The sequence below is a fragment of the Phlebotomus argentipes genome, unplaced genomic scaffold (genome assembly GCF_947086385.1).
Source record: "Phlebotomus argentipes unplaced genomic scaffold, Phlebotomus argentipes genome assembly contig_2, whole genome shotgun sequence".
In the NCBI taxonomy this organism is placed as follows: Eukaryota; Metazoa; Arthropoda; class Insecta; order Diptera; family Psychodidae; genus Phlebotomus; species Phlebotomus argentipes.
Window position 1 is genome coordinate 6,535,166 of NW_026776162.1, and position 23,551 is coordinate 6,558,716.

General features: G+C 42.4%; 4 protein-coding genes across 5 annotated transcripts in view; 3 read left to right on the top strand and 1 right to left on the bottom strand.

The window, feature by feature from the left end:
- LOC132265047 (unc-112-related protein-like) overlaps window positions 1-12,877 on the top strand; it is a 34,904-nt gene extending 22,027 nt beyond the window's left edge. Inside the window, exons 2-7 of the mRNA XM_059765479.1 lie at window positions 7,172-7,320; window positions 9,453-10,205; window positions 10,271-10,467; window positions 10,525-10,768; window positions 11,175-11,624; window positions 12,152-12,877. Of these exons, the coding sequence (XP_059621462.1) occupies window positions 7,172-7,320; window positions 9,453-10,205; window positions 10,271-10,467; window positions 10,525-10,768; window positions 11,175-11,624; window positions 12,152-12,352 (1,994 nt within the window). The 3' untranslated portion in view covers window positions 12,353-12,877. The remainder of the gene's footprint in view (window positions 1-7,171; window positions 7,321-9,452; window positions 10,206-10,270; window positions 10,468-10,524; window positions 10,769-11,174; window positions 11,625-12,151) is intronic.
- A 6-nt stretch (window positions 12,878-12,883) lies between these two features.
- Window positions 12,884-13,601, bottom strand: LOC132265058 (protein lin-52 homolog). 2 transcript variants are annotated; one of them, XM_059765503.1, is made up of 4 exons: window positions 13,513-13,601; window positions 13,376-13,453; window positions 13,211-13,315; window positions 12,884-13,141 (listed from the first exon to the last, which is right to left on the bottom strand). In XM_059765503.1, the coding sequence occupies exons 1-4, from the start codon at window positions 13,550-13,552 to the stop codon at window positions 12,924-12,926; spliced, it is 441 nt and encodes a 146-aa protein (XP_059621486.1). In that variant the 5' UTR covers window positions 13,553-13,601; the 3' UTR covers window positions 12,884-12,923. The 2 variants fall into 2 exon arrangements, with proteins under 2 accessions (XP_059621486.1, XP_059621484.1); XM_059765501.1 differs by having other exon boundaries at window positions 13,211-13,321.
- A 199-nt stretch (window positions 13,602-13,800) lies between these two features.
- Window positions 13,801-23,517, top strand: LOC132265053 (N-acylneuraminate-9-phosphatase). Its single transcript, XM_059765494.1, has 3 exons — window positions 13,801-14,179; window positions 20,965-21,447; window positions 22,410-23,517. Exons 1-3 carry the CDS (start codon window positions 14,063-14,065, stop codon window positions 22,704-22,706), a joined length of 897 nt encoding a protein of 298 aa, XP_059621477.1. The 5' UTR covers window positions 13,801-14,062; the 3' UTR covers window positions 22,707-23,517.
- On the top strand, window positions 15,902-19,333 carry LOC132265046 (neurochondrin homolog). The gene is made up of 2 exons (XM_059765478.1): window positions 15,902-17,234; window positions 18,220-19,333. The coding sequence occupies exons 1-2, from the start codon at window positions 16,014-16,016 to the stop codon at window positions 19,189-19,191; spliced, it is 2,193 nt and encodes a 730-aa protein (XP_059621461.1). The 5' UTR covers window positions 15,902-16,013; the 3' UTR covers window positions 19,192-19,333.
- Window positions 23,518-23,551: the final 34 nt, after the last annotated feature.

The window sequence follows — 23,551 nt, forward strand, 5'->3', positions numbered from 1 at the left end:
CTCAAAATATCACTAAGATGTCTTCAAAGACTATTTTTGGAAGCTTTTCTAGGTCAAAAATGATCAAAATTGCCTGATTCAGACCCAAAAACATCCAGAAAATCTCCTAAATAAACATTTTTCAAGTTAAAATCAATATTTTTGAGGTTATGTTCAAAATCAACCCAATTTTCAGTGTTTCTTGACATCAAAAGGATTAGAAAAAGAACATTTATTGCATGCAAATGCTTAATTTTGACTTGAGTATAAGAATTGATGTGCTGAAGTGTGAATTATTCACTCAATCCGTCCTGGATTCGTTACATAACCTAGAAAAGTATTGTTTTTGCGTAGAAAATAAAAGAAATCGATAGAAAAATGACAATTTTTCAGTAAAAGAAGCCCTTAAGATAGGAATATTGTAAGTTTTTGAACAATTCCACTTCTTAATAACTCCCACTGATCTGTACACCACTTCTGACTGCATTATCTCCCCCTTGGGAAACACAAAACTGACGTGGATTTATACTGTAATATTAAATGCATGCATTGAAGAGTAAATCTGTGTGGAAAACCTGCGATTTGCGATGAAAATTATGTAGTTTCTTAAGTGATTTAGAAAGTAAGATTTCAGTGGCGCAGAATTCTTGTGTTTCCATCAGTCGAGTGAACTTTAAACTTGGTGAAATACTGGCTTTTTATATTTCCTCTTCGATATCTCGAGTGATATGTAAAGCAGCGAATAAATTGTGCACATGGAACTGTGTTTACAGAATAAGAAGTGAATATTTCGTTTGCTGACTTGCGTGAAATATTTTACTGGCCAATAATGTGATCGCTTAACATTTTTTTTTGAGCATTTTAATCGCTTTCATGGCGCCAAAGACTGACTTTTCACATCACAAAACTATTTCCATTTTGGGACATTTGCTTTGCAAATTTCTGCTTACGAAATTGAGAAGAAAAATTCACCAAACTCGTTCTCATGCTGGAATGCTGAAAAGATTACAGCGAAAATCTTGACTTTCTGCTGCAGATTATCTCAGGAATAGCAAGAAAAAAAATCACCTGTAAGATTTTCGTGGGAAGTTGTTTTGTGCTCTGGCAAACAGTCTTCAAAAGACAGTTCCTCTTTCTCAATGAACTCTCAACAAGACACGAAGCTGACGATGAAGAGCCAAGAAAGACGGTAAAAAAGCGCGAAAGATAAAATATATGCGCGCGAGAGACGTGAAAAAATATTTGACATCACATTAAAATATAAATGCTTTTTGCAGTTTAAAAATACAGCGATGATGTCACATCCTTTCGCTTTGGTGTTGATGTGTGTCTTTGAGATGAATCTTGACGGAAATTATAAATTTGAGGAAGAAGGAGAAGCAAATTCGAGACACTGAGAGCAAGTGAAAATGCCCACTTTTCGTGGCGCCAAATGCACATTTTGTATATAAGATTAATACATTAAGCATGCGATCTATTGATATGCAAATTCACAAGGTACAATTTTCTACAAAATATTTCTAATACACTCGAGGGGGAAAAAGCATGTCAAGGCCGTATTGAAATGCTCTTTTTTTTCTTCTCCTTCTTCATCTCCCGATGAATTGATCTTGCAAAGAAAAGAATAACATCATAAATTTTCACCATAAGAGCGTGATTTCTCCAAATACAATCCATCGAATTGTTTGTGAACACACTTAAACCTCTCTTCCGATTTTATGGGCTGCGTGTTAAATGGAGCATGACAATTAGTGCCACCGTTTGATGGGATCAATAGACAAGCAGATGAATGTGAAATTGGCCTCTGAAATGGAATCTCGCTGTACAATTGACATGCAGTTGCACGCGATTAGCGCAAAGTATCGCTTCCATTCAGCCGGCAATTGTCCATTCTCCGGCTGTTGAATGGGCGATGGACTGCATCAAGGGGGAGATATGCAGGATTAGCGTGAAATCCAGCTTAAAACAGATTTAGAATTGAAATTGCATCAAATCTTTTGCTTCTTTTGGAACAATTTTAAGCATTTTCAATCATAAACTGTTGTTTAGATGATTAAAAAACAGTTTTTAAGTTGAACATAACCTCAAAAATTTTTTTTCGACGTTGAAGAATACTATTTTAGGGAGTTTTCTTCATTCTTAGCTTTTCTTAGGTACTGACAACTTGATTTTCTGCCAATTTCGTGGTTAAAAGGATTAGAATAAGTGTAAAAATGATTTTTTTAAAAATTCATAACCTCACATTTTGTTGTAAAATGTTCTGTGCTCATCTCAAAGCGCTCTCAAACCCACAGGAAATACTTACACGGTAAAATCCTTGGATTTTAAGAACTTTTACCTCTTCTTAATATAACTTCTTCTCGCTTTGAAGTTATCGACACGTAATTTTGAAGGAAAAATAACTAAAATCAACAGAATCAGGGACTAAGTCATCCATATTTGTCTTATTTTTCCCCTGAAATTGAAGATTTCAAGAAGCTGAAGTGATTTTTCCTAGAAATTGTGCAGATTCAGCCACATTATCTCCTCCTTGGGCTGAACTAATGTGATTGCGGAGAATTGTCTGCGGATGCTGTGTTCGATATATCGAGATCAATGCACCAAGGGTGCGAATGAGAGTGAAAGTTTGTGCAAACTCATGATTATTTTCAAATAAGCGCCCACTGACAATCCGCGGCTGAAACACACGCATAAACACGATTGTCCAGAGAACAAACAAACATAGAAAATGGGCGCGAAAGAAGTGCAAAATATATCAAAGAGACGCCTTTGTTTTGCGTGCGTCCGTCTTTGACGATTGAAAAAAATTCGACCCATTTTGCACTGCAATTCCCCTCAATTTTTTGCACTCCACGCGCAATTATGCTTTCTGGGGAGGGAAAAAATGGTGGTGCAATAAATAAAATTAAATGATTCTTCATGGCATCATGCGAGAGTCCGTCATCTATTTCTGGCGGCGGCAATAACATCGGCGTCGACCCACTTTTCCGCCGCGAATGTAGTGGAAATCAGTCTATCTTATTGTGCCACAAACTCTCTTGCACGCTGACGCCTGAATCAAATGCTAAATGACGATTAAAGACCATCCATGCGATTTTCTAATCATATATCGAAAAGTCACTACAATTACAACGTCGTCTCGTCTTTTGATGTATCGCCTTTTGATCGGGGCGGATTTTCTTTGTTGCGAAACAGCGCGCGCGAAAGGAAGTGAGCTCAATTTGAGGAAATCACTTTAATCCACTTCCATCGACTGTTCTTTTTCAAGACACATTTCTTTCGCTGAAATTGCTTTTCACACAACTGGTGATTTTGGGCATTTTCTGCAAGTCTGTCCAGTGAGTTTTATATGTTAAGCAGCATTGCGGAAAAGTTTCTTATTAGAATTTATGGAAATGTCCTGCAATTGCAATGGAAGGATAAAACTTTTGCCCATTGCAAAGCGGTCAAACTTTCTCAATAATCCAGGAAGAAAAGAATTGTAAAGTCAAGAATTGTGGTGAAAAAGCTAAAGAAACACAGAGAGAAAAATTTAGGGTAAAATCAAGGGTTAATTCAAGTGACTTAGAGCGATTACAGACATGCAGGTGATCCACGGTGATCCCTCGATATATCGAAGGTTCAACCGATATTTAAGGGGTTTTCGAAGGCAACGCACTCGGCCGAATATGTGCCGAAACATTTCACAGCACAAAATGGCGGATCTTTTGCATGATTTCGTGGACTCTCCATTTTGTGAATCTTCAATTTTCGCAATTTTATCTTAAATTTCACACTTTCTGATAAAATAAATCAATTGACAGCTGAGAACGGGACACGAAGCAAAATTGTCGCTAGTGTCGACAAAGAAGAATAACTTCTGAGTGTGTTTAGCGCCAAATCAGCCACGAATTATCGCTGATCTGACCTCAGACTGATTGATCCCAGTTTGCGCCGTTTCGAGAGTAACCTGCAAGTCTGTAATCGCTTTTATTGACATATTGCCACCAGAGGGCAGCAAGTTAAACTTTAAAGACATGTAAAAGTTCCGATTGTATTTTTCAAGTCTCAAAAGCTTCTCAAGAGTTGATTTGAGAGATAATTGGGTTGTTTCTAGTGAATTTGAGTGATTTCTTCACGAAAATGAGTTATTTTTGAGCGGAGTTAATTGTATAAAGTGTTTCTTGTTTGGAAATTTCTCTCTGTGAAGCGATTAACAGTGACGAATTGCATAAAATTGAGTTCTGAGAGAAAATTCGCAACACTTCAAAGAGCTGCCACTGAATTGTTCTCGCTGAAATCTCTTTGAGAGAATGCGGGTTTATTCATCAATGGCTCCACTTCTGATGGACATTGTATCGTCAATTTATTGTGGAATTTTCTCTGGGTTTATAAATGCAAAACACACACACTGAAATCCCGCTCATGTTTACGAGATAATTATTGTTATTAGAGACGCTAATCGCTGGGCAGTGCGACGGAGTCGTGAAGTATGATGAGTGTGGACGTGTCTATGATATTTTATAATAAATGATGATGATTGTGTTTCAGCCAAGCACAACAAAAGGAAGCTCTCTGCACAGTGCATTAGATTGAGTAGAGTTGACGGCGGTTGATGTGGAGATTATCATCATTGAAATGCGGTTCATTTAGTGAATTAATCTCAATTCACTGTAATTTGTTGGCGTGTCCATTTTAATAAATGTGTGCTCTCCTATGATAAAATGCTGAAATTACACAGAGAGAGAGAGAAAAAGTGCGACATGTTGAGGATACATTTTAATTAAGCTCCGCGATACGCGCTGAAAGTATCTCTTGTGTGCTCAAACATCGGCTAACATAAAAGTCATTCACTTTTGTAATTAAATGTAACAACGCTACGTACACACGATCATTTACGATGCAATACTCAAGATTAATTGGGTGGCGACTTGGCGAAAAAAAGGCTCATCTTCTTCTTGTTGCGCTTGGAACTCCTCGATATATATATCGATATATCGAATATATTGGAATTGTGCGGGGCGGAAAATTGGGTCACTCTTCGCACACAGTTCCTGTCGTGCCCACTGATTTTCCGTGCACGCAGAAAAGTGTTGTCATTCCCGGTGAATTGAGTCTCCAATGGAGAAATGGTGGGCGTTTAATTTGATTAGCCATTCTTCCATCCAACATGGTAAATCACGTGAAAAATCTGTGGGCAAAAGTTCACAGCGGTGAGCATTCTTCTCTGTTTTTTGGGCTGGAAGAGCCAGAAATGAAATATCACGGTGTCATTCTGTAGTAGCGGAAAGAATGGTGATGAATAGAGTTGGAGGAGGTGATTTGGAAAAGGGCATTCACACACTGACACATTCCAAATGCTCCCTGAATTTCTGCTCAATGCCTTGTTGGGAAAGCGCTAGCGTCGCACGTTGCGGCCATGTTTGATTTTGTGTCACTTTTAATAGAAAAGCACACTTTATTATCTTCTGTAATCCTTAAAATGCAGCATAATATGCAAAACAGTTTGCAATTCAATGTGCAAATCATTCAAATTTACAATTTATTGTTAGCGTCAGTCGGCCATTTTAAAATGGCGACCCAAGCCATCTCTGTATCTCGTAAAAAAGAGGATCAGAAGCGTTCAAACTTCGGTTCAAACCTAGATAAGTCGATAGGAAATGGAGAAACTGAGAATAATTCTCACTTGTCAGTGAGCTGTCAATTTGACAGCCTTGTTTATCCATTTATTCAAGTTCTCTAAATCTTACAACACAGACTTACTGTTTACCCTCGAATCGGCGCAAACTGGGATCAATCCTCCGTGGATGAGCTTGAAGTGTGAAAAGGTCAGATCAGCGATAATTCGTGGCTGAATTTGCGCTAAATGCACTCAAGAGTTATTCTTCTTTGTCGACACTAGCGACAATTTTGCTTCGTGTTCCGCTTTAAGCTTATTTTACCAAAAAACCAGAAATTTTACGATAAAATTGCGAAAATAAGCGCGCTGCCGTCGAAAACTCTATAAATATCGGTTGAACCTTCGATATATCGAGGGATCAGTCACGTTTTATGGCTTAACCAACCTCTCGTGGCTCACCCGCTAGTGTGTATTCGCTCTAAGTCTCAAATGATCAGTTTACTGTGAGTTTTTAAAGAGAAAATTGAGTTTGAACTTTACGTAATCAAGGGATTTTCCAGACACCCTGATCGCCCCACCCTTTGAACTCCTCTCAATGGCCTTTTATTTCACGATGGGCTATTTGCCACTCGCTCTTTTCCTCCTCTGGAAAATATCACACATAAAAGTGCTGGCAAAGCGCGCGCAAATTGAACAATATATAATGGGAACATTTTCGTATGTTTTTCTCTCTAATTTATTGGCCATTTCAATTTAATTGGACGCCACAATAATCATTCTCTCATCTTCTCTCCCAACTCACCGACGAGAAGAGGATTTACAACTTGTGCTTTTATCAGACGGAAAAACCTACACAGTGAAATTTGCTTTTAATACGACAGCGAGGCTGATGAAATGGGATTATTTAAATGACAGTCCCACACAGAATGATTAGTGCTGGTGAACATGGGGAAAAACGGCAAGAAAGTGGGCCTCTTTTTCCCACCCAAATTCACTGATATTGCGCCCGTATCAGAGGCGATAATGTGACTTCTATTGCAGTGAGAAGTTCGGTAAAGCCGCGTTCACACTGTCACGGCGCCAGTATTTCGATTGGCTCTCTTGGCTGATATTGAACATTGATTTATTTGGTCATCGAACCAGCTGGAAATCATATTTATTAATTGTGTGTAAGCTTGAGTGTGGACAAATTTGGATATGCGCGCTAGAGAGAGAGAAATATGATAAATATAATTGTGTGAATTTACAATTCAACAAACGTCGCCTTTTTCGGGCGCCACGCTCAAACGGAAGGAATACATATGCTTATATTAATAAATTGCTTAAGCAATTTATTCCCGAGAATTATCGCAGTTGAGGGCTTTGATAAGAAAAGTGTTCAGGGAAAAAAATTACAGCTCATAACCGTCATATTTCCGCTTTGATTCGGATCTAGCAGTGAATCATCGCGTGGCTAAGAATTTTATGATTCATTAGAATACAAAGGCTCATGAGCTGATAATATCAGTGGAATTTTCACTAAGAAGAATGAAAACTAATTGGATTTTTGTCCATTTGCGCCCTATTGATCGGCTCTCCTGTCTTTTGTTGCAGAAAACCCCAAGGATTGGTCCGATCATGCCCTTTGGTGGCCGGCAAAGAACACCTGGCTGACCCGAACGCGATCAACCCTCGATCAGTGCGGCGTTCATGCTGACAGCATTCTGCATTTCACACCGATGCACAAAACACTGAGAGTTCAGGTATGTAATTTTGACAGTGGAAATGCGATTTCCAGAACATATTTCACTCAAATATCGACTTTTCTAACGATTTCTTCGATACATAACCTCACAATTTATTGATAAATCCTTTGAAGAGTTTCAATATCTTGATTTTTCTGAAAATGGCGGCCTATGGAGGTTCAGGCTTTGGTTAAGACAATAAATTCCACATTTGAGGTTATGATAAGTTAGAAATTAATGTCAAAATGACCCAAAAAGTCCAGAAAGTGCAGAAAATAGAGAAAAATTTACTTTTACGCAAGTATTTCTGAAGTTCATAAGCGCCATATTGAATTTGCTTCTCTTTAGCTTAAAGTTATCGACAATAAGATATCGACAATCCATTTTAACTAAGTTTTAACACAATGTCTGAGAAAAACTAGTTTAAATAACAGTTTAAGGACTATTTTGTCAATTTCAGGCCTATTTTTCCCCTAAAATTGTGTTAAAAATAGGAAATTGCATGCAATTCGTATCGATAAGTGTCGATAACTTACCTACACTTCAACCTAATTCCGATTAAGCCTTAGAGATTCGATATCTTGTTAAAACTTGGTTAAAATCCATTTTCACGCCAAGGTTTCCAATGATTTCACATTCAGAATGTGAAATTTTTGTACTTTTTTCTCAATTTATCTCCCCCTTGGTGTGATACAAATTCGCATCGATCATGTGAGATTCAAAAACATGTCATTTGCTTCAACTCTTCTCACTTCCAAACTACTTTGCATGAGAATGCAGAGGAAAAGAAGCCCAATATTTGGCAGCCAAAAGGAATTATTTATTCCTCCCAACATTCCGAATATCGCTCCAATCTCAGGCACCGGACACTGTAAGTCATCACAAGGTGGATTGTGGCTGATTTCCAATTCACAAACTGTGAGTAGGATTCCGGCGAAGAGACACACCAACTACAAATCTATCGCGTGTGGGCAGATCGATTTGCAAGATTGGAATTTTGTGTGGACGTACATTTCGTATTAATCGCCAAATGCTTTTATGAATGGCCGGGAAAAATGGGTGCGACTTCTTGCATCTCTCGAGTGTGTGTCTGTGGCCCGGAAAGGGGCGCGCATTGGCCAACAGGAGCGCCCTTCTGGGCAGGACTTTCGAGAGTTGCATTCGCTGCTCCTGGATGTGCACAAAATTAACTGTGTCAAAGTCATTAAGTCCGCGCGCTTGTGGTGCAATTGTTGTAGGTGTTTCGCACACAGGTTCTCCCTTGTGTGCCAATGTAATGAAATTCCACACGAGATTTCTCTCCTCACGAGCTGTCACCGCGTTGGACACAGATCGCGCACGTCCACAAGCTCTCGCGCACACACTTTTCCATCCGTTCGCCCAGAGTTTCTCAGCGCAGCGCAAAGCGCCTTATTTGGATTGACGTACAATTTCATGCACACAGGTTGTTGTTTTCACGTCGCTCTTCGTACACCGTCAATAAATGTGTGACATAGTGGAGAAAAATACCAGCGAGCGCAAAAAATGGATATGAAAACACAAAAATTGTACTCTCAATGCTACTCGCGCGAGCGCTTGTGTGTGAATATTCGCGAAAGTGACGCAACATTTGCATAGGTTGATCTCTTGAGGCTACCGAGATTGCAGCGATCTCTCCTGCCATATGTTGCACTCTTTGGGAAATCTGCCCGCAATCAATCCACACATCGCCCTTTCCCGCCACACGATCGATCGCCATGCGATCAAAGATGATCGTCCGTCATCTGACGAACGCAATTTTGCAATCCAAGCAGCGTTTTGAGCGCTGTTTTGGCTGGGAAATGGCTGGAAAGCGAAAGACAATGGCTTAAATAGGGAGAGGCAATTGAAATAGCTTTCACTTGGCGTGAACAGCACTGAAAAAGCTCAATTAGTTCTTTTTTAATCCATAATCAAAGATAAAAGAGCATCCAAAGCACTTCTGAAATGGTCAGCGTGGCCAAATGACTTGATAACCATGAAAATCGCGCCTGGAAACTTAATGAAATCATTAATTGGTCAGTCTGGCCAACTCCTTTAGGGCAATTTATTGAAAAGCACTTAGACTTCCTAACATATCTCCCCCTTGAAGCCTCCTTGATTCCCTTGATTAATCGCCTGCTCCGTTGCAGCTGCCGGACCTGCGCTACCTGGATTGCCGCGTGGACTACTCGGCGAAGACGTTCAACGCGGTGGTGAATCTGTGCAAGGATCTGGGCATCAGACACCCGGAGGAGCTGTCGCTGCACAAGCCGCTGCAGCCGGGCTACCTGAAGCGCAACTACGCCAGCCTGCCGGCGACGCGCGTGGCGGTGGACCAGAACGGCTACCTGCAGCCGGCGCCGGACACCAACACCTTCATCCCGACGCACTCGAGCGGGCTGCACGGCAGCAATGGCAGTCTGGAGGCCAGCCACAACGGCGGCCCCTTCAGCTGCGCCCCCGTCCACCACGCGCCGTCGCCGCCGCGCCAGACGCACGTCACGCCCATCAGCTCGCCGTCGGGCACGTGGAACCGCGGCCAGAACGGCCACACGGTCCTGCACGAGTCGCTGTCCAGCCTGGGCGAGATCACGGAGAATCTGGCGTCCAGTCCCAGGGCGCCGAGCCCGGAGGCGCGCTCGCGCATCGTGCGGCCGCGCTCGCTGGTGGAGCGCGCCCGGATGAACGTGGGCTGGCTGGACTCGTCGCTGTCCATCATGGAGCAGGGCATCCGGGAGTTCGACACGCTGTGCCTGCGCTTCAAGTACTACACCTTCTTCGACCTCAACCCCAAGTACGACCAGGTGCGCATCAATCAGCTGTACGAGCAGGCGCGGTGGCAGCTGCTGAACGAGGAGATGGACTGCACGGAGGAGGAGATGCTCATGTTTGCCGCGCTGCAGGTGAGAACATCCTCCGAATCCCCTCATAAATTCAATGAATCTCTAACCCGAATCCCTCTCGGCAGCTCCAAGTGGGCCTCCAGAGCGAGATCCAGCAGCCGGACTCCGGCATCGACACTTCCAGTCTGGACAATGGCGCCGATGACGACATCGACGCCGCGCTGAGCGAGCTGCAGATCACTCTCGAGGGGCCGAACAACAAGAACAACATCGGCGACATCACGACGATACCCGAGCTCACGGACTACCTGCGCTTCATGAAGTGCGTCCGCCTGGCCAACTTCCGCGTCCAAAGACTCACTCTCTCGCTCTCTTGCAGGCCCAAGAAGTTCGCGCTGAAGTCCTACAAGCGCTACTGGTTCGCCTATCGGGATCTCCATCTGTATCTGTACAAGAGCCGCGAGGAGGCGAAGGGCGGCGATGCCGCCATCAGGATCAACTTGCGCGGCTGCGAAGTGACGCCGGAAGTCAACCTGGCGCAGGGAAAGTTCAATATCAAGCTCGAGGTGCCGCCAGAATACTCTTCGGGGCCAAACAGCGAAATGTGGATCCGGTGTGAGCACGTAAGTTGATCCTGAAGTCCTTCAGGAGCAGGAAACCGACGAAAATAGATGAAATATTGATTCTAGACATTGTAGGCCATCGTTTGATCGCCTGAACTTAACTTTTTCCCACCGAAAAATCTAAGAAAAGCTCTTTATTTCAAAAGATGCCATATATTTCATGTTTCGGCTGCGGCCATCTTGAAAAATGGCGTCCAAGCCTCTCAGTTCACTAAACAAAACACAAATACGATCATCAAGTGTCTTAAGAAACAGATTGTGGCCAAACGAGATGCTTTTTGAAAGCATTTTCACGTTCTTTTCGTCACTTGACGCCATTAAAACTCTGATCAATCACGAAGCGCTGCGAACGTTAGATTTTCAAAGCCTTTGAGGCCTACAAAAGTGTCTTTCTCTCTCTCTGCAGGAAGATCAGTACGCCAAATGGATGGCCGCGTGCCGATTAGCGTCCAAGGGCCGCTCCCTGGCCGACAGTTCATATGAGAACGAGGTGTCGAGCATAAAGTCCTTCCTCAGCATGCAGAAGCCCGCGCACGCGCCCGCCATCAGCATAAATCCGGACAACATCGATCCCGCGGACTACGTGGCGCCGCGCTTCCTCAAGAAGCTCAAGGGCCGGACGGTGAACCGGATCCTGGAGGCGCATGCGAACGTGAAGGATCTGCCGCTGGTGGAGAGCAAGCTGAAGTTCATTCAGGCGTGGCAGAGTCTGCCCGAGTACGGCGTTACGCTGTTCGTGATAAAGTTCGACGGGCACAAGAAGGAGGAGCTGCTGGGCGTCGCCAGCAATCGCATCATGAAGATGGACATCAATACGGGTGATCACTTGAAGACGTGGCGCTACAACACGATGAAGGTGAGGCGGCCATTTTGAAAGTCTCCTTAAAATGTGTTTTCTTCAGTTGCTTTGTTCTTATAGAGTGGATTTGTGTGAAATTTCAGTATGTTGTGCCTGGCGTTGAGACCTTTCCAACGTACCAACAGTTTAGGTTCTAGGTCCTTCCAGACCCTGGTTATTGGAATTCAAACATTTGAAATAAATAAGGCCATAACTTTGGTTCTAATTGCTCGATCGCAATGATTTTGATGTCACTGAAAAGCTCTAGCAAAATGCTATTCTTCTTCCAAATGAAACTATTTGATAAAATCATCGCTAGGGGCGCTAAAGTCACAAATATGTTACTTCAAACTTTAAAGTCGAATATCTCGAAAATAAGACGATGTATTTTCTTCAAATTCTGGTGTGTTATAGCTGAGGTTGAGACCTTTTCAACGAGCCTCAATTTATGGAGATTGATAATATAGAAGAGGAGATTTGGGGGTTTAAAGTTTATAGAGTTGTTTTCTGCCACTAAAAACTTCTTTTCTGGCTTCTTTTCGCAGGCGTGGAACGTGAATTGGGAGATCAAGTGCATGATGGTGCAGTTCCAGAACGAGAACGTGGTGTTCTCGTGCCTGTCGGCGGACTGCAAAGTCGTGCACGAGTTCATCGGCGGCTACATCTTCATGTCGATGCGCTCCAAGGACACGAATCAGACCCTCAACGAGGAGATGTTCCACAAACTCACCGGCGGTTGGGTGTAAAACGAGGGGGTGGAGAAGCGCGGGCGGGTGGGATTAACATCGAAGTGAAACTGTTAAAAACTGTGTAAATATACTTTTAACTGTTGATTCTATTTACTTACTAAATCATTGATGTAATTAATCTACCGTGTCTTAGTTGATGATAAGAGAAAACTAAAAAAAAAAACAAGTAATAAATTGTGCCTCAAATTGTTGCAAAGCTCTGCACACAATTTCTTACATTATATTATTATTATTATTATTATTATTGAGAGATCCTTAACGAGTAGCTGAGCAGTTTTAATGTTGAGAGAAAAGAAGATGAAGAAAAACCGTGTACGGCAATAACTGATTAGATGTTTCTTATTAAAGATTTTAAAAGTATTCGTTCTCCTAATATTGCTCCTCCAAAATGGCTTCCTTCAACCCCTAATAATTGCGCAATAACGGGCAAAATCGAGCAACACGAGCAATCTTGAAAGAAATTTCTACAACTTATTGTATTGTACGATTTATGTGTATATAAAATGTTTTAAAATACCACAATTTCGGCTGTTTTTCTCTCTTTATTCTCGCAAATTAAGTGGAAGTTTCAGTCTGAAGACGTTGAGCTTTTTCTGTGCGCCGTTGCGGGGAAACCCTTCGACTGCGTCTGCTGCTGCTGAATGCTTTTGTTGATGTCGTAGCCGAAGATGTTCAGGTACTTCCCTCTGGTCATCTCTTTGGCCTCCTGCACGCCCAGCACGTACGCCTGATCGTAGATCTTCTTCAGATCCAGCGCCAGAGCCGTCGGCGTCAGCTCTCCCAGCTCTAAAGGGGCGAAAAAGTGGCAAATTAGGTGGGGATTTGGAGGGTTTTTCGCACAAAAAAAGCAGTTACTGTGCATCGCGGCGATGTCTTCGGACGTTAATCCGCGCGACCACGAAGGCGGCGTTGGCGAGACGGAGGAGCGATTGTTGCTCGACGAGATGAAATCCGTGACGCCTGGAACTGGGGAATCAATGAGGGAAATCAAGGAAATTCCACTGACAGCTGAAAACTCACTCTTTTCAGGCCACAATTCCGGTGAAGCGCGATCGAGATTCTCCAGGCTCAGCAATTCCTCCAATTCAGCACTCTTGTCTGCAAGCAGAGCGATTAAGAAACACCCGAAGATGTGCGATAATCAGGGAATTTCCTACCGTGCTTGGAATTTTCAGAGTTTTCCTCGTCGCTACTCATTGTTGATTTACAAAACTTTCTCACCACTTGTCAAACGAAGATGGCCGACAACTTCACGATTCTCACCTTTTCGACCTGTTCGACTTTTTCTAGCAGTTTGAAGCGGTGAAATTTTCATGAAAAATAAAAATTTTAAATGTTGAAATATTGAATATGATGAAATTAGCGAATTTCACAAAATTCACTCGATTGTGTAATTTTTAAATCATTCTTTAATGTGAGAATTTCTTCATACAATGTCTTTGGTTATTGAGTAAAATTCTTGTAAATTTCAATTGCGTGAAATATTTCATCCAACATTTCATCGTGCAGTTGAAAAGCCGAACCATCTTCTCACCCCCACTCCGCCTCGCACAGAGCTGTCAAAGTCGTCGAGCGTGAAAGTGACAGTGGAGAGATTTTTTCAACCAGAGAATTTACAGGATCTCAGAAAAGTTCCCCATTTAGTAATTTTGCAAGCTAGATTTATTGACGAAAGCACAGCAAAACAGTTGTATTGTCGCATAAGTAATGGCTACGCAGAAGATGAGAAATGTCGGAAGTCTCAGTCAAGTGACGACGATCTTCTTCGATTTGGACAACACACTCATTCCCACCCGAAAGGCGGACGCCAAGGCGTGCAATAAGGTACGTGTTTGTGCCCAGGCATGAGTGAAAGTATCGATGAAAAACCTGCCCAACGGGCCCCAAAAAGGCCCATGGGCCGTGCGCTGAAGGTGACACGAGGAAATGTGTATAGTTTCCGAGACCTTGAACTTATTGTGAATCTGCGCGCCTCGCGACCTTTATCGCAGTGTCTCAGAAAATTTTCCCGTCAAGAATGTTTTTCAACGACGCGGGAGGCCTTGAAATACTCGCTTCATTTGCGCGTTATGCGATATTTCACTTTATTTTCCATTAGTAGGAATTAATGTTGGCGCTAGAAGGAAGTGTGTTTAGATAACAATTTTGGGTGATGATATTTCGAGGAATTTTCCCATCACACGGGTCACTGTCAGGGACACAAAAACCACCCAGAGCAGTTGTGTAACGCTGATAAAGGCAAAAATGCGGAGAAATACCAGAGAAATCAGTGGGAAATAATTATCAGAATTAATGATTAGTGACGTCACATGGTATCACATGTTTAGCGTGAGTGGGGAGAATTTAAAGTCGCGGATTGAAATATTTCACGCACATTGTTTGAAATTTACATTAGCCAACATCTTTTGTTCTCTCTGTGACTTTGATTATTTGCACCCGCTCAATGAATTAATTCAAATGTGGCACCTAAATTTAGCGCTATTGTGATACTGAGAAACACTGCGAATTCGACCTCTTGACCTGTCTCAGGGCGTGATTTGTTGGCATCATGCGAATGTTCACTTATCAGGTCAACGACACAAACTCATTTAGCAAAGCAGTAAAAGATTTGAGACATTTGAGATTGAGATCTCACAGTATTTTTCCGCTATTTGCAGTAAATGACAGTCAATTGTCTGCGCATTTTCGTGGAATATAACGCCCTTTTCGGGTTTGGGGTTAAATATATGGAAAGTTTATGGCCCGGTTTGTGGCTTAGTCATTATATTTTGACAACCACCTGTTCTGTTTGACTCATAAGCGCAACGAAAATGAGTGATTTTCAGGGTTTCTCAATGGAATATCCCAATTTCAAGTCCAACTTTTACTTGTGGACAGTTCAAGATCTCTTTAACACTTCTGCCAGGCTTCAATAAATGTATTTGTCTCAAATTGTGACCAAAAATTTGAACTGAATTCTTCATTTTTATTCAGTCCTATGAAAATCAATTAAAATTCTTTTGGATCCAAAACTAAAGCATAATTGATGAAAATTTGTTCCTTTTGCACTTTTAATTTTAAATTTTCACACTAAATGCATCTTTTCGACATTGTCGTGAAATTTCTGAAAATTTCAACCGAAATATTAATTTCGCGGCGCCTAAATTCACATCGATGACGTCACGTCACATGTGCGGCTGTCAGTGAAAAAGTGGGGAATTTCTTTTGGGAACGTTTTCTTGCGTATTTTCCTAATTACCTCGCTGTAGAATGTGGAAATGAGTGAAAATACTTTTCCCAGCATTCGTTCACGATGCCAATATGTATAAATAATTGAGTGATTAAGCGGATTAAAGCCACAGAAGGTTGAAAAACAGCCTGAAAGTGAATTCTAACCTCAAAGAGAAATACTTTGTTTGTTTGTTTGGTTTTTTGGGGGAAAATTCCTGCGAACATTCTCGGGATTTTCAGTGCTCGCGTGTGCAGAGAAGAGACTGGAAGCCAGAGAGAAGATCATCTCCAGATTTAGACTCTGGGGGCAGGGCGAAGGCGTCTTAAAATAACCTCGGGAATTCTCTCTGGTGCGTCGCGCGAGTGCGAGTTTCAGTTCAGTCGCGACGCCAGAAGTGTGCGGAATTGATGTTGAGACAGTGATTTTGGGAAGAAGATCACAGTGAAGATGGCCGAGGCGATTGCGGAGCCGATTAAGAAGTGCGTGGCGATTTTGGGGGCGGCCAAGAGTGACACGGAGAAGTTCGCGGCGCTGTTTATGGTGACGAAGCTGGTGAAGGGCAAGGATTGCACGGATGTGGCCAAGAAGGCGCTCTTCGACTCCATCGGCTTCAAGTTCCTGAAGAAGCTCATCCTGGCCGACAGCGTGCCGGACGACTGTCCGCCGATTGTGTACAAGAGCGTCGCTCTGTCCATCCTCACCAGCTTCTGCGAGTTGGAATCCTTGGCCACCAGCAAGGACATGCTGAGCAACATCCCAGTCTTCTTCAGCATCATCGAGAGCGCCGACGACGAGGACGACAATGACAACCTCATCGTCGTCACGGAGTCCTACAAGTGCCTCCAGGCGATGGCGCAGTTCGAGCCTGGGCAGAAGGCGCTGCTCGAGGCGCAGGCGATCTCGCGCCTGGCGCAAATCTATGCGCAGAAGAGCTTCCAGACCGACGAGGCGCTGCGCCTGGTCGTGATTCTCACCAGCAAGTTCGGGCCGCAAGCCTGGGGCGCCGATGCGAAGGTCTTCAATGCCCTGATCACGCGCATCGGGCTGGACTTCGAGACGGATCACTCGGAGAGGAAGTTCGAGGTGTGCACAATCCTGGCCAGTTTGCTCTTCACGTGCAATCGCGAGGCGGTTCTGCCCACGCTGGAGGGCGAGATCTGGCCGGAGAGCATCTACAAGGGCCTCAATGACATCCTGAAGAGCAAGATTGGCAAGAATCAGCGCGATCCCGCGCTCAAGCTCGCCGCCCAGGCCGTGGAGCTGCTGGGCATCGAGTGGACGCTGAACGACGAGGAGAAGCCGAAGCAGTTCTATCTGCTGCTGCTGCAGCTCGCGGCCATCGAGGTGCGCATGCAGATGGACAACAAGTCCTTCAACCAGACCTGCACTCAAGCCGACCTCATCACGGCCTGCTTCGTGATCCTCGAGCTGTCCGTCAACTATCTGGCCACGGACCAGCTGGAGCTGGAGCAGAAGGAGAAGCAGCAGGTGTACACGGCGCTCAAGGGCGCCTTCAGCGGCGTCATGAGCGTCCTGACCAAGCTCAGCTCCAGCGAGGCGCGCAACAGCCTCGCCGGCAAGGACAAGGCCTTCGCGGCGGCGATGGTGCGCGTGCTGGGCGCCTGGCTGGCGCAGGAAACCACCGCGATGCGCCCCGCGCTCTATCAGGTGAGACAGGGACACGACAAGGGGGGAAATGTCTGACGATTTGTCAGCAGACAGTCTGACGATTTCATTAATATTCCATCATTTGTGGCAAATTAATATAAAAATGCGGTCAGGAAAAGTAAAACCTTGAGTTAAACCTCATTTTATCAGTAAAAAGATATTTTTGATCAGAAAAAAATTAAAAATATTGATTTTACATTGATTTAAGTAATTGTGGCAGAAGAAAAAGCCATAAAACAGAAAATTTCCGTTTTTTTACCATTTCTGTCAAAATTTTTCGATTTTCGAGAGATTGTGAAAATTTAATTCCGATCAAAAAATTTTTTGCATCAATATTTTACTGATATTTTTTCAAAAAATACCTATCAAAAGGGAAAAGCATAATTTATTTTAGCTATTTTTTTTTAACATTTTATAGCTCAATTTTTTAATTTCATTAAGTTTTAATCGATTTAATCATCGATATTTGAGCAAAAATTAAGATTTTTACAAATAAACCTTGAAAAAAGTTATGCTTTTGTTCAAATTTAAATTATTTTCGGAGTATTTCAAAGTTAAGAATCTTCTTCCGCATTATAAACATCAAATGTTTAGTGAAAAATGAGCATTGATTGAAGCTAACTAAATTAGCAATTCAAAATGTTTGGGTTCGAATCCCAACAAGATACAAATTGAGAAACATTTTTTTCCATTAATTTACAAACCAAATTGAATCTAGAAGAGCTCAAATATTTTGTAAATCTAGTAAATCAATAGAGTTAGTAAGATTTTCAATGTTTCTCAACGGTTTTTGCACAAAAAATCTTACAATATTGAGAAATTGAAATTTTGAGCGCAATTTCGTAAACAATATGCTGATATTAATGATTCTCAAAGCCATAAAATTGCTCAAATGCGTGGCAGAAAGATGCCAAGAATAAACTGATGATGTCACAAAGTGAATCTCAGAAATCACGTGTGAGAACTTCGATTCTTGCCATTTTAGGTGCTGCCTTTCATGTTCCAATTGGCAAATGCGACGTTCTACGAGAGTCGACAGTATCGGCTGGATAATAAGGCCAATCCGGAGGCGCCGGAAGGGCCGCCGGACGTGCTGCGCGTGATGCTGCCGGCGCTGTGTCACTTGGCGGTGGAGGACAAGGCGCGCCAGGTGTTGTTCAAGACGAAGCAGGACGAGGCGCTGTTTGAGTGTCTGGCCTTTCACTTCTCCGTGGCGCACTGGAAGCGTCCGCCGGTGCCGCGCGCCGAGCGTCTGAAGAGGCTCAATGAGCCGGAACCCGTGCCGACGCCGCGTCAGCGGGAGGAAATGAAGGATTCGCGCGCAGCAATTGTGAGTCTGTGCAATATTTTCATGAATTTGACCGTGCTGGAGGCGAAGCACGCCGAGGAGAGTCTGCTGTTTGGCAATCTGCTGAAGTTCATCTTTGAGAATCTGCCAGAGCTGAAGGACACGCCGGACAATCTGGTGATGCACGGACACTTGGCGGTGCTTGGGCTGCTGATGCTGAAGCAGCAGGCGAAGAAGGTGAAGAAGAATGACTTCTCCATCTGTCGCTATATCCAGGCCACCATCAGATTCCTCTGGGATGCGTACATTGTGGACGAGTCCAATGATCCCACGGCGCTGGTCGTGTCGATTGCGTACAAGGAGCACTGGATGGAGATCGCCGAGCTGTGGTTCCTCGGCATGCAGACGATGTCTGGTGTGATTCTGCAGATCCCGTGGATCTCAGAGTTTGCGCTGGAGAGCGGCTGGGCGGAGGGAATTGTGGAGACGCTGCGCAAGGTGAAGATTGGCACGCTGCCGAGCAATGTGAAGTCGGCCTTTGAGGATCTGCTGTGTCAGCTCGTGGAGGCGAATCCCGATGTCCCGGCCAAGCTCAAGAAGGCCGATGCGCTGCGCGTCTGCCGGAATCATCGCCTGATGGAGTTGGGCAAGAAGTTGTTCGGCGACTAAGAGAGACAAAAAAGAAAGAAAGAAAGAAAGAATTGTGAATCCTTCAACAGACTTTTCTCTTTTTAGGCACAATTAAGCTTATATTCGAATAAACTGTATATTTATTATTATTTTGATAAATGAGAGAGAGAAAGAGTGGAAATTTATGTGTGTTTGCGAGTTGAGAACAAAGAGAGAAATTACAAGGGGGAAATAATGTGGGTGAAAGTCTTCAGGCACAGAGAAATTGATGAAAATATTTGCAATATTTCACTAATGAAAGCATTTTTACCAATTTAGCGCTCTTCTTGGGATTTCTTTGGATAATTTGGCAAAGGACAATCAATTGTAATGTTTTTTTCTAGGTTATGTGACTAATTAAAGTGAAATTAAGTGACTAAAAGCGTAAATTCTTGGACAGAAGTCAGAATTATTTCCATTTTTATGGTGAGAATTGTGTTTTTGTTTTAGTTTTTGAATTTTTTATACAGAATAATTCGAGATTCTTAAAAAGTCGATCATAACCTCAAAAATATCTTCTTATTTAGATCATTTTACATTGAAAAGTTACAATTTGGAGCTCGTAAAGAAGAAATAACATTTCATATCCTTTGATAATGGCCATAAAAAGATTAGAAAAGGTTCAAGAAAGAGTTCATAACCTCACAATTGGTAGAAACTCGTATTTTCGACTCTTTAATGGTTGTGCAGACTTCAGTTACATTATTTTCCCCTTGGAGAAATTCTGCTTCGTGAAAAAGTGGATCATTTTAAATAGAATTTCCAATTTTCTTATCGCTTCTCCTCCACATTATTTGGATTGTGGCCAATTCTATAAATTTCCAACAGTGGCGTTGCGTTAAAGCGCGATTTTGCTTCGTGAAACATCCCAAAAAGATAAAATGTAACCATCAACATTGACATTATTTGCGTGGAAAACTCAAACAAACTCTCGTGACTCATTGATTTTGCTTGAATTTCTGTTTTTCTCTTCCTTTTTGTACTAAAGTTTTCAATTTTTCTCTATCTTTAAGTGGACAAAATGTGAGTAATAAAGCGAAAATGTTCCCTAAAAAGCGGCCTTTGTTCTCGTCTGAGACTTTTCAGAGATAGTTTTTCACGCTGAGACAGCAAAGTTTAGACTTTCGTTGGTGTGATTCGATAGGAGTTTTCTAAAAATAACAATGAACTCTCGTGTATTTAGTGTTTATTTAGAGAGAGAAAGAGAAATCTTTCCAAGTGAAATGAGAAAATGCGGACTGAAGAAAAATTGGATGAAGTTTCTGCGACACAGAATCTCTTCTTTCTCTATCAATGTTGAAAGATTTTCTCGACAAATACCTTTTCCACCGGATATTTATTTATAGTCAGCAGTGATAAAATCCGGTTGAAATTGGCGTTTTTCATCTCCATATTTAACGATTTTCTTGTGACCCTGTAAAGACATGTCCGTCGATCTTTGGACAAATCCGATGAATCCTTCGAAGTGACGTCACTGTCGCCATTTGTGCTTTCTAATCAAAATATTTTGCTAAACAACCCAGAAAAACAGTTGAAAAGAGGGCAAAAGCACGTCCTTGATGAAAATATACGAGTGTTTAAGTCATGCTTTTCCTCCCAGAGTAGAAAAATTCTATATGTTTCTCATTTGCACGCTGAGAGTGAGAGATATTTATTTAGATCTTTTGATGAAAGATCTCTCGTAATTACTCTGCAATGACTTGCGAAAAGTCCACCTCAAGCGTACGTAAGAGCAGAAGAGATTCACGATAAGATGCCAATTTTGCCTTGCAGCTCGTGGATTTCCTGCAGGAGGAGCACGCGATGAGCCGTGAGGCTGCTCTCGTGGCCACCTCGACATTCCTGCGCGCCTTCCGTCGCTGTCCGGACAATGAGGAGCTCCCGCTGGATGAGTGGCGCACTCAATTGTGGGCAGACGCCCTGCCGGAGCCCTTCAAGTGTCTCAGCGGCGGCGTGTATCGCACGTGGCTGCAACTGCGGCTGCGCTACATGGAACCGACCGCTGAGACAGTGAAGCTCCTCGAGTCCCTGCGAGCGAACTTCCTGCTGGCGCTGATCACGAACGGACCGAGCGCGGCGCAATGGGAGAAGGTGAATCGATTGAATGTTGCAAAATACTTTGACTGTATCCTAGTGTCTGGCGATCTGCCGTGGGAGAAGCCCGATGCCCGCATTTATCACGCAGCGTGCAATCTTCTGGGCGTCCAAGCGCAACAGTGCATCATGATTGGGGACAAATTAGAGACTGATATTCAGGTATGTGCTTCTGAGTCATTTGCTGATGTGTTATGCCACTTCTCTCTCAGTCTCTTTTCGTGGCTCTTTTTGGGTCTCGCTGAAAGATTCTGTGCTGTTCTTTTCTTGAGTATATATTTTTCAAGAAAATCCCTTCTTGGTTGCGAGAGGATCTCACAAAATGTCATAGGTGTGCGTCTCAAAATGTAGAGTTGTTTGTTTTGCTGCTTGGACTAAAAAAAAACCTGAGAGTCAGTTAAGAAAGTATGGAAAAAATACATATTCTCTTCATCTTGAGGGTTTATTGGAATGTTTTCTCTATTTACAATTTCCTTATCTTTCACCTTAATTGATATACACGCTTAATTCCAAAAGACATCTTTTCACCATAACTTTAATATAATTTTTTCAGTTGGAAAAGAAATAATATAGTAAAGAGGAATGTTGATGTTAGGACATTATTTCACAAACACATTTATTTTCATGATAAGTGTTATGAAAGAGAAAATGTTAATCATTATAGGGAAAGATATTTATACTGAATATCATATATCGGTAAGTAAAAATTGATTTTTCTTGGTTTTATCATTTTTATATCATTGACAATAACAATACACAGATAATTTGATATATTTCTCATGATTTTATCTATGGTTTTGCCATTGTTGAGTGCCAGAAGAAATGCTAAATATGGTGTCTTTCTTGCAATTAAATTGATAAATTATTTGCAATATCCTTTTTGAATTGGTTCTCAAGAAAGGTTAAAACACATCTACTCGCTTTTTATTCCCAAAACAACATTCAATGATTGCTAAAAATCAAGCTTTTGCAAGCTTTCAAGTGATTTCCAGGTGACAAAGCGCCATATTTGTTCTGATCTTTCTTGAGAATTATCACAATTGCTCTCACCAGAGCATTGAAACCCCACAAAAGAGCTTTTGAAAGTGAGCGATAGCATTGTAAAATAATGAATCAACGCACAGGGTGGTAAACAAGCAAAGTTGGGGGCAACCTTATGGATCCCCCTGACAAGTGCCGAACGTGCCGAGCCAGAACTGGGCCTCATGCCTGACTTTACCATCCACAATCTGTCGGACATGCTGGCTGTCCTGCCTTGCGGGCAGCCCTGTGGACGCTATGCAGCCTCCAGAAGCAGGTGCTCATCCATAGGCACGTCAGCAGCAGCAGCAGCTCGCCGCTCAAGAGTGCCATACAATCGCCGGGTCGCCTCCCTGCCGGACTTGGACAATTGCAATAGCAACAGCTCTGACGGAAGCTGATCCGCCTGGAAATACTTACCAAGGAATCTATTCATCATGTTGAGAAGTTTCCTATTGATGTAATCGAAGAGTCTTCTGCGAGGCTCGATTTTAAGTTGTTGTCTAAGAACTCAAATCATCTTTTACCGCATTGTTTTGAGGTTAGAAGTTACAAGTTTGTTGGTTTTTTTCTGGTTGAGATTAAGTTTGCAATCGAAGTTCAAATTACATGAAATTCGAAAGAAGAAGAAGCCTCATTTGATTAGATTACCACTCGGCATTGCGCAAGAGATTCTTTTTTTAGAGAATAGTAGATTTTATTTTGTTTGTGTTCTCAATTCTAGTGTAACAATTCAAGTACAAATGTCAATCTGAGCCATATATTCTAATGATATAGATCTTTTTTGTTTTGAATGCCTGAATGGAATGACAAAATGATGCAATTTTGTGATGTTTCTTCAGTCTGATTTTGTAGAATGAGTGCAGTTTGTGGTAGATAAAGTGTAATATATAAATCAATAATTCAACCTAGGGTGCTAGTTTTGAGCGAGAGACCAAGGAAATGCAGTTGAGAGAAGAAATGTCTCGCAACTGTGAAGAGATACTGAATTTTCTGTACATATTTGCTAAGACTTTCTATAAAGTGATTTGCTGATGTTGCGCAGAGGCCATTGCGAAAATGTTCAATTAGATGAATTGATATCAATTGTGACTAAATACCTGAGAAACAACAACTAAGTAGCTCTTAAGTGGAGTTTTTGTAATGTGTAGAAGGAAAAAGTGTAAAAGAGGAGTGAGATTTGAATAAAGGTAAAATGACGATATTTGGAAATATTGAGTTTTTTTTAAGGATTGAGGAGAATAAA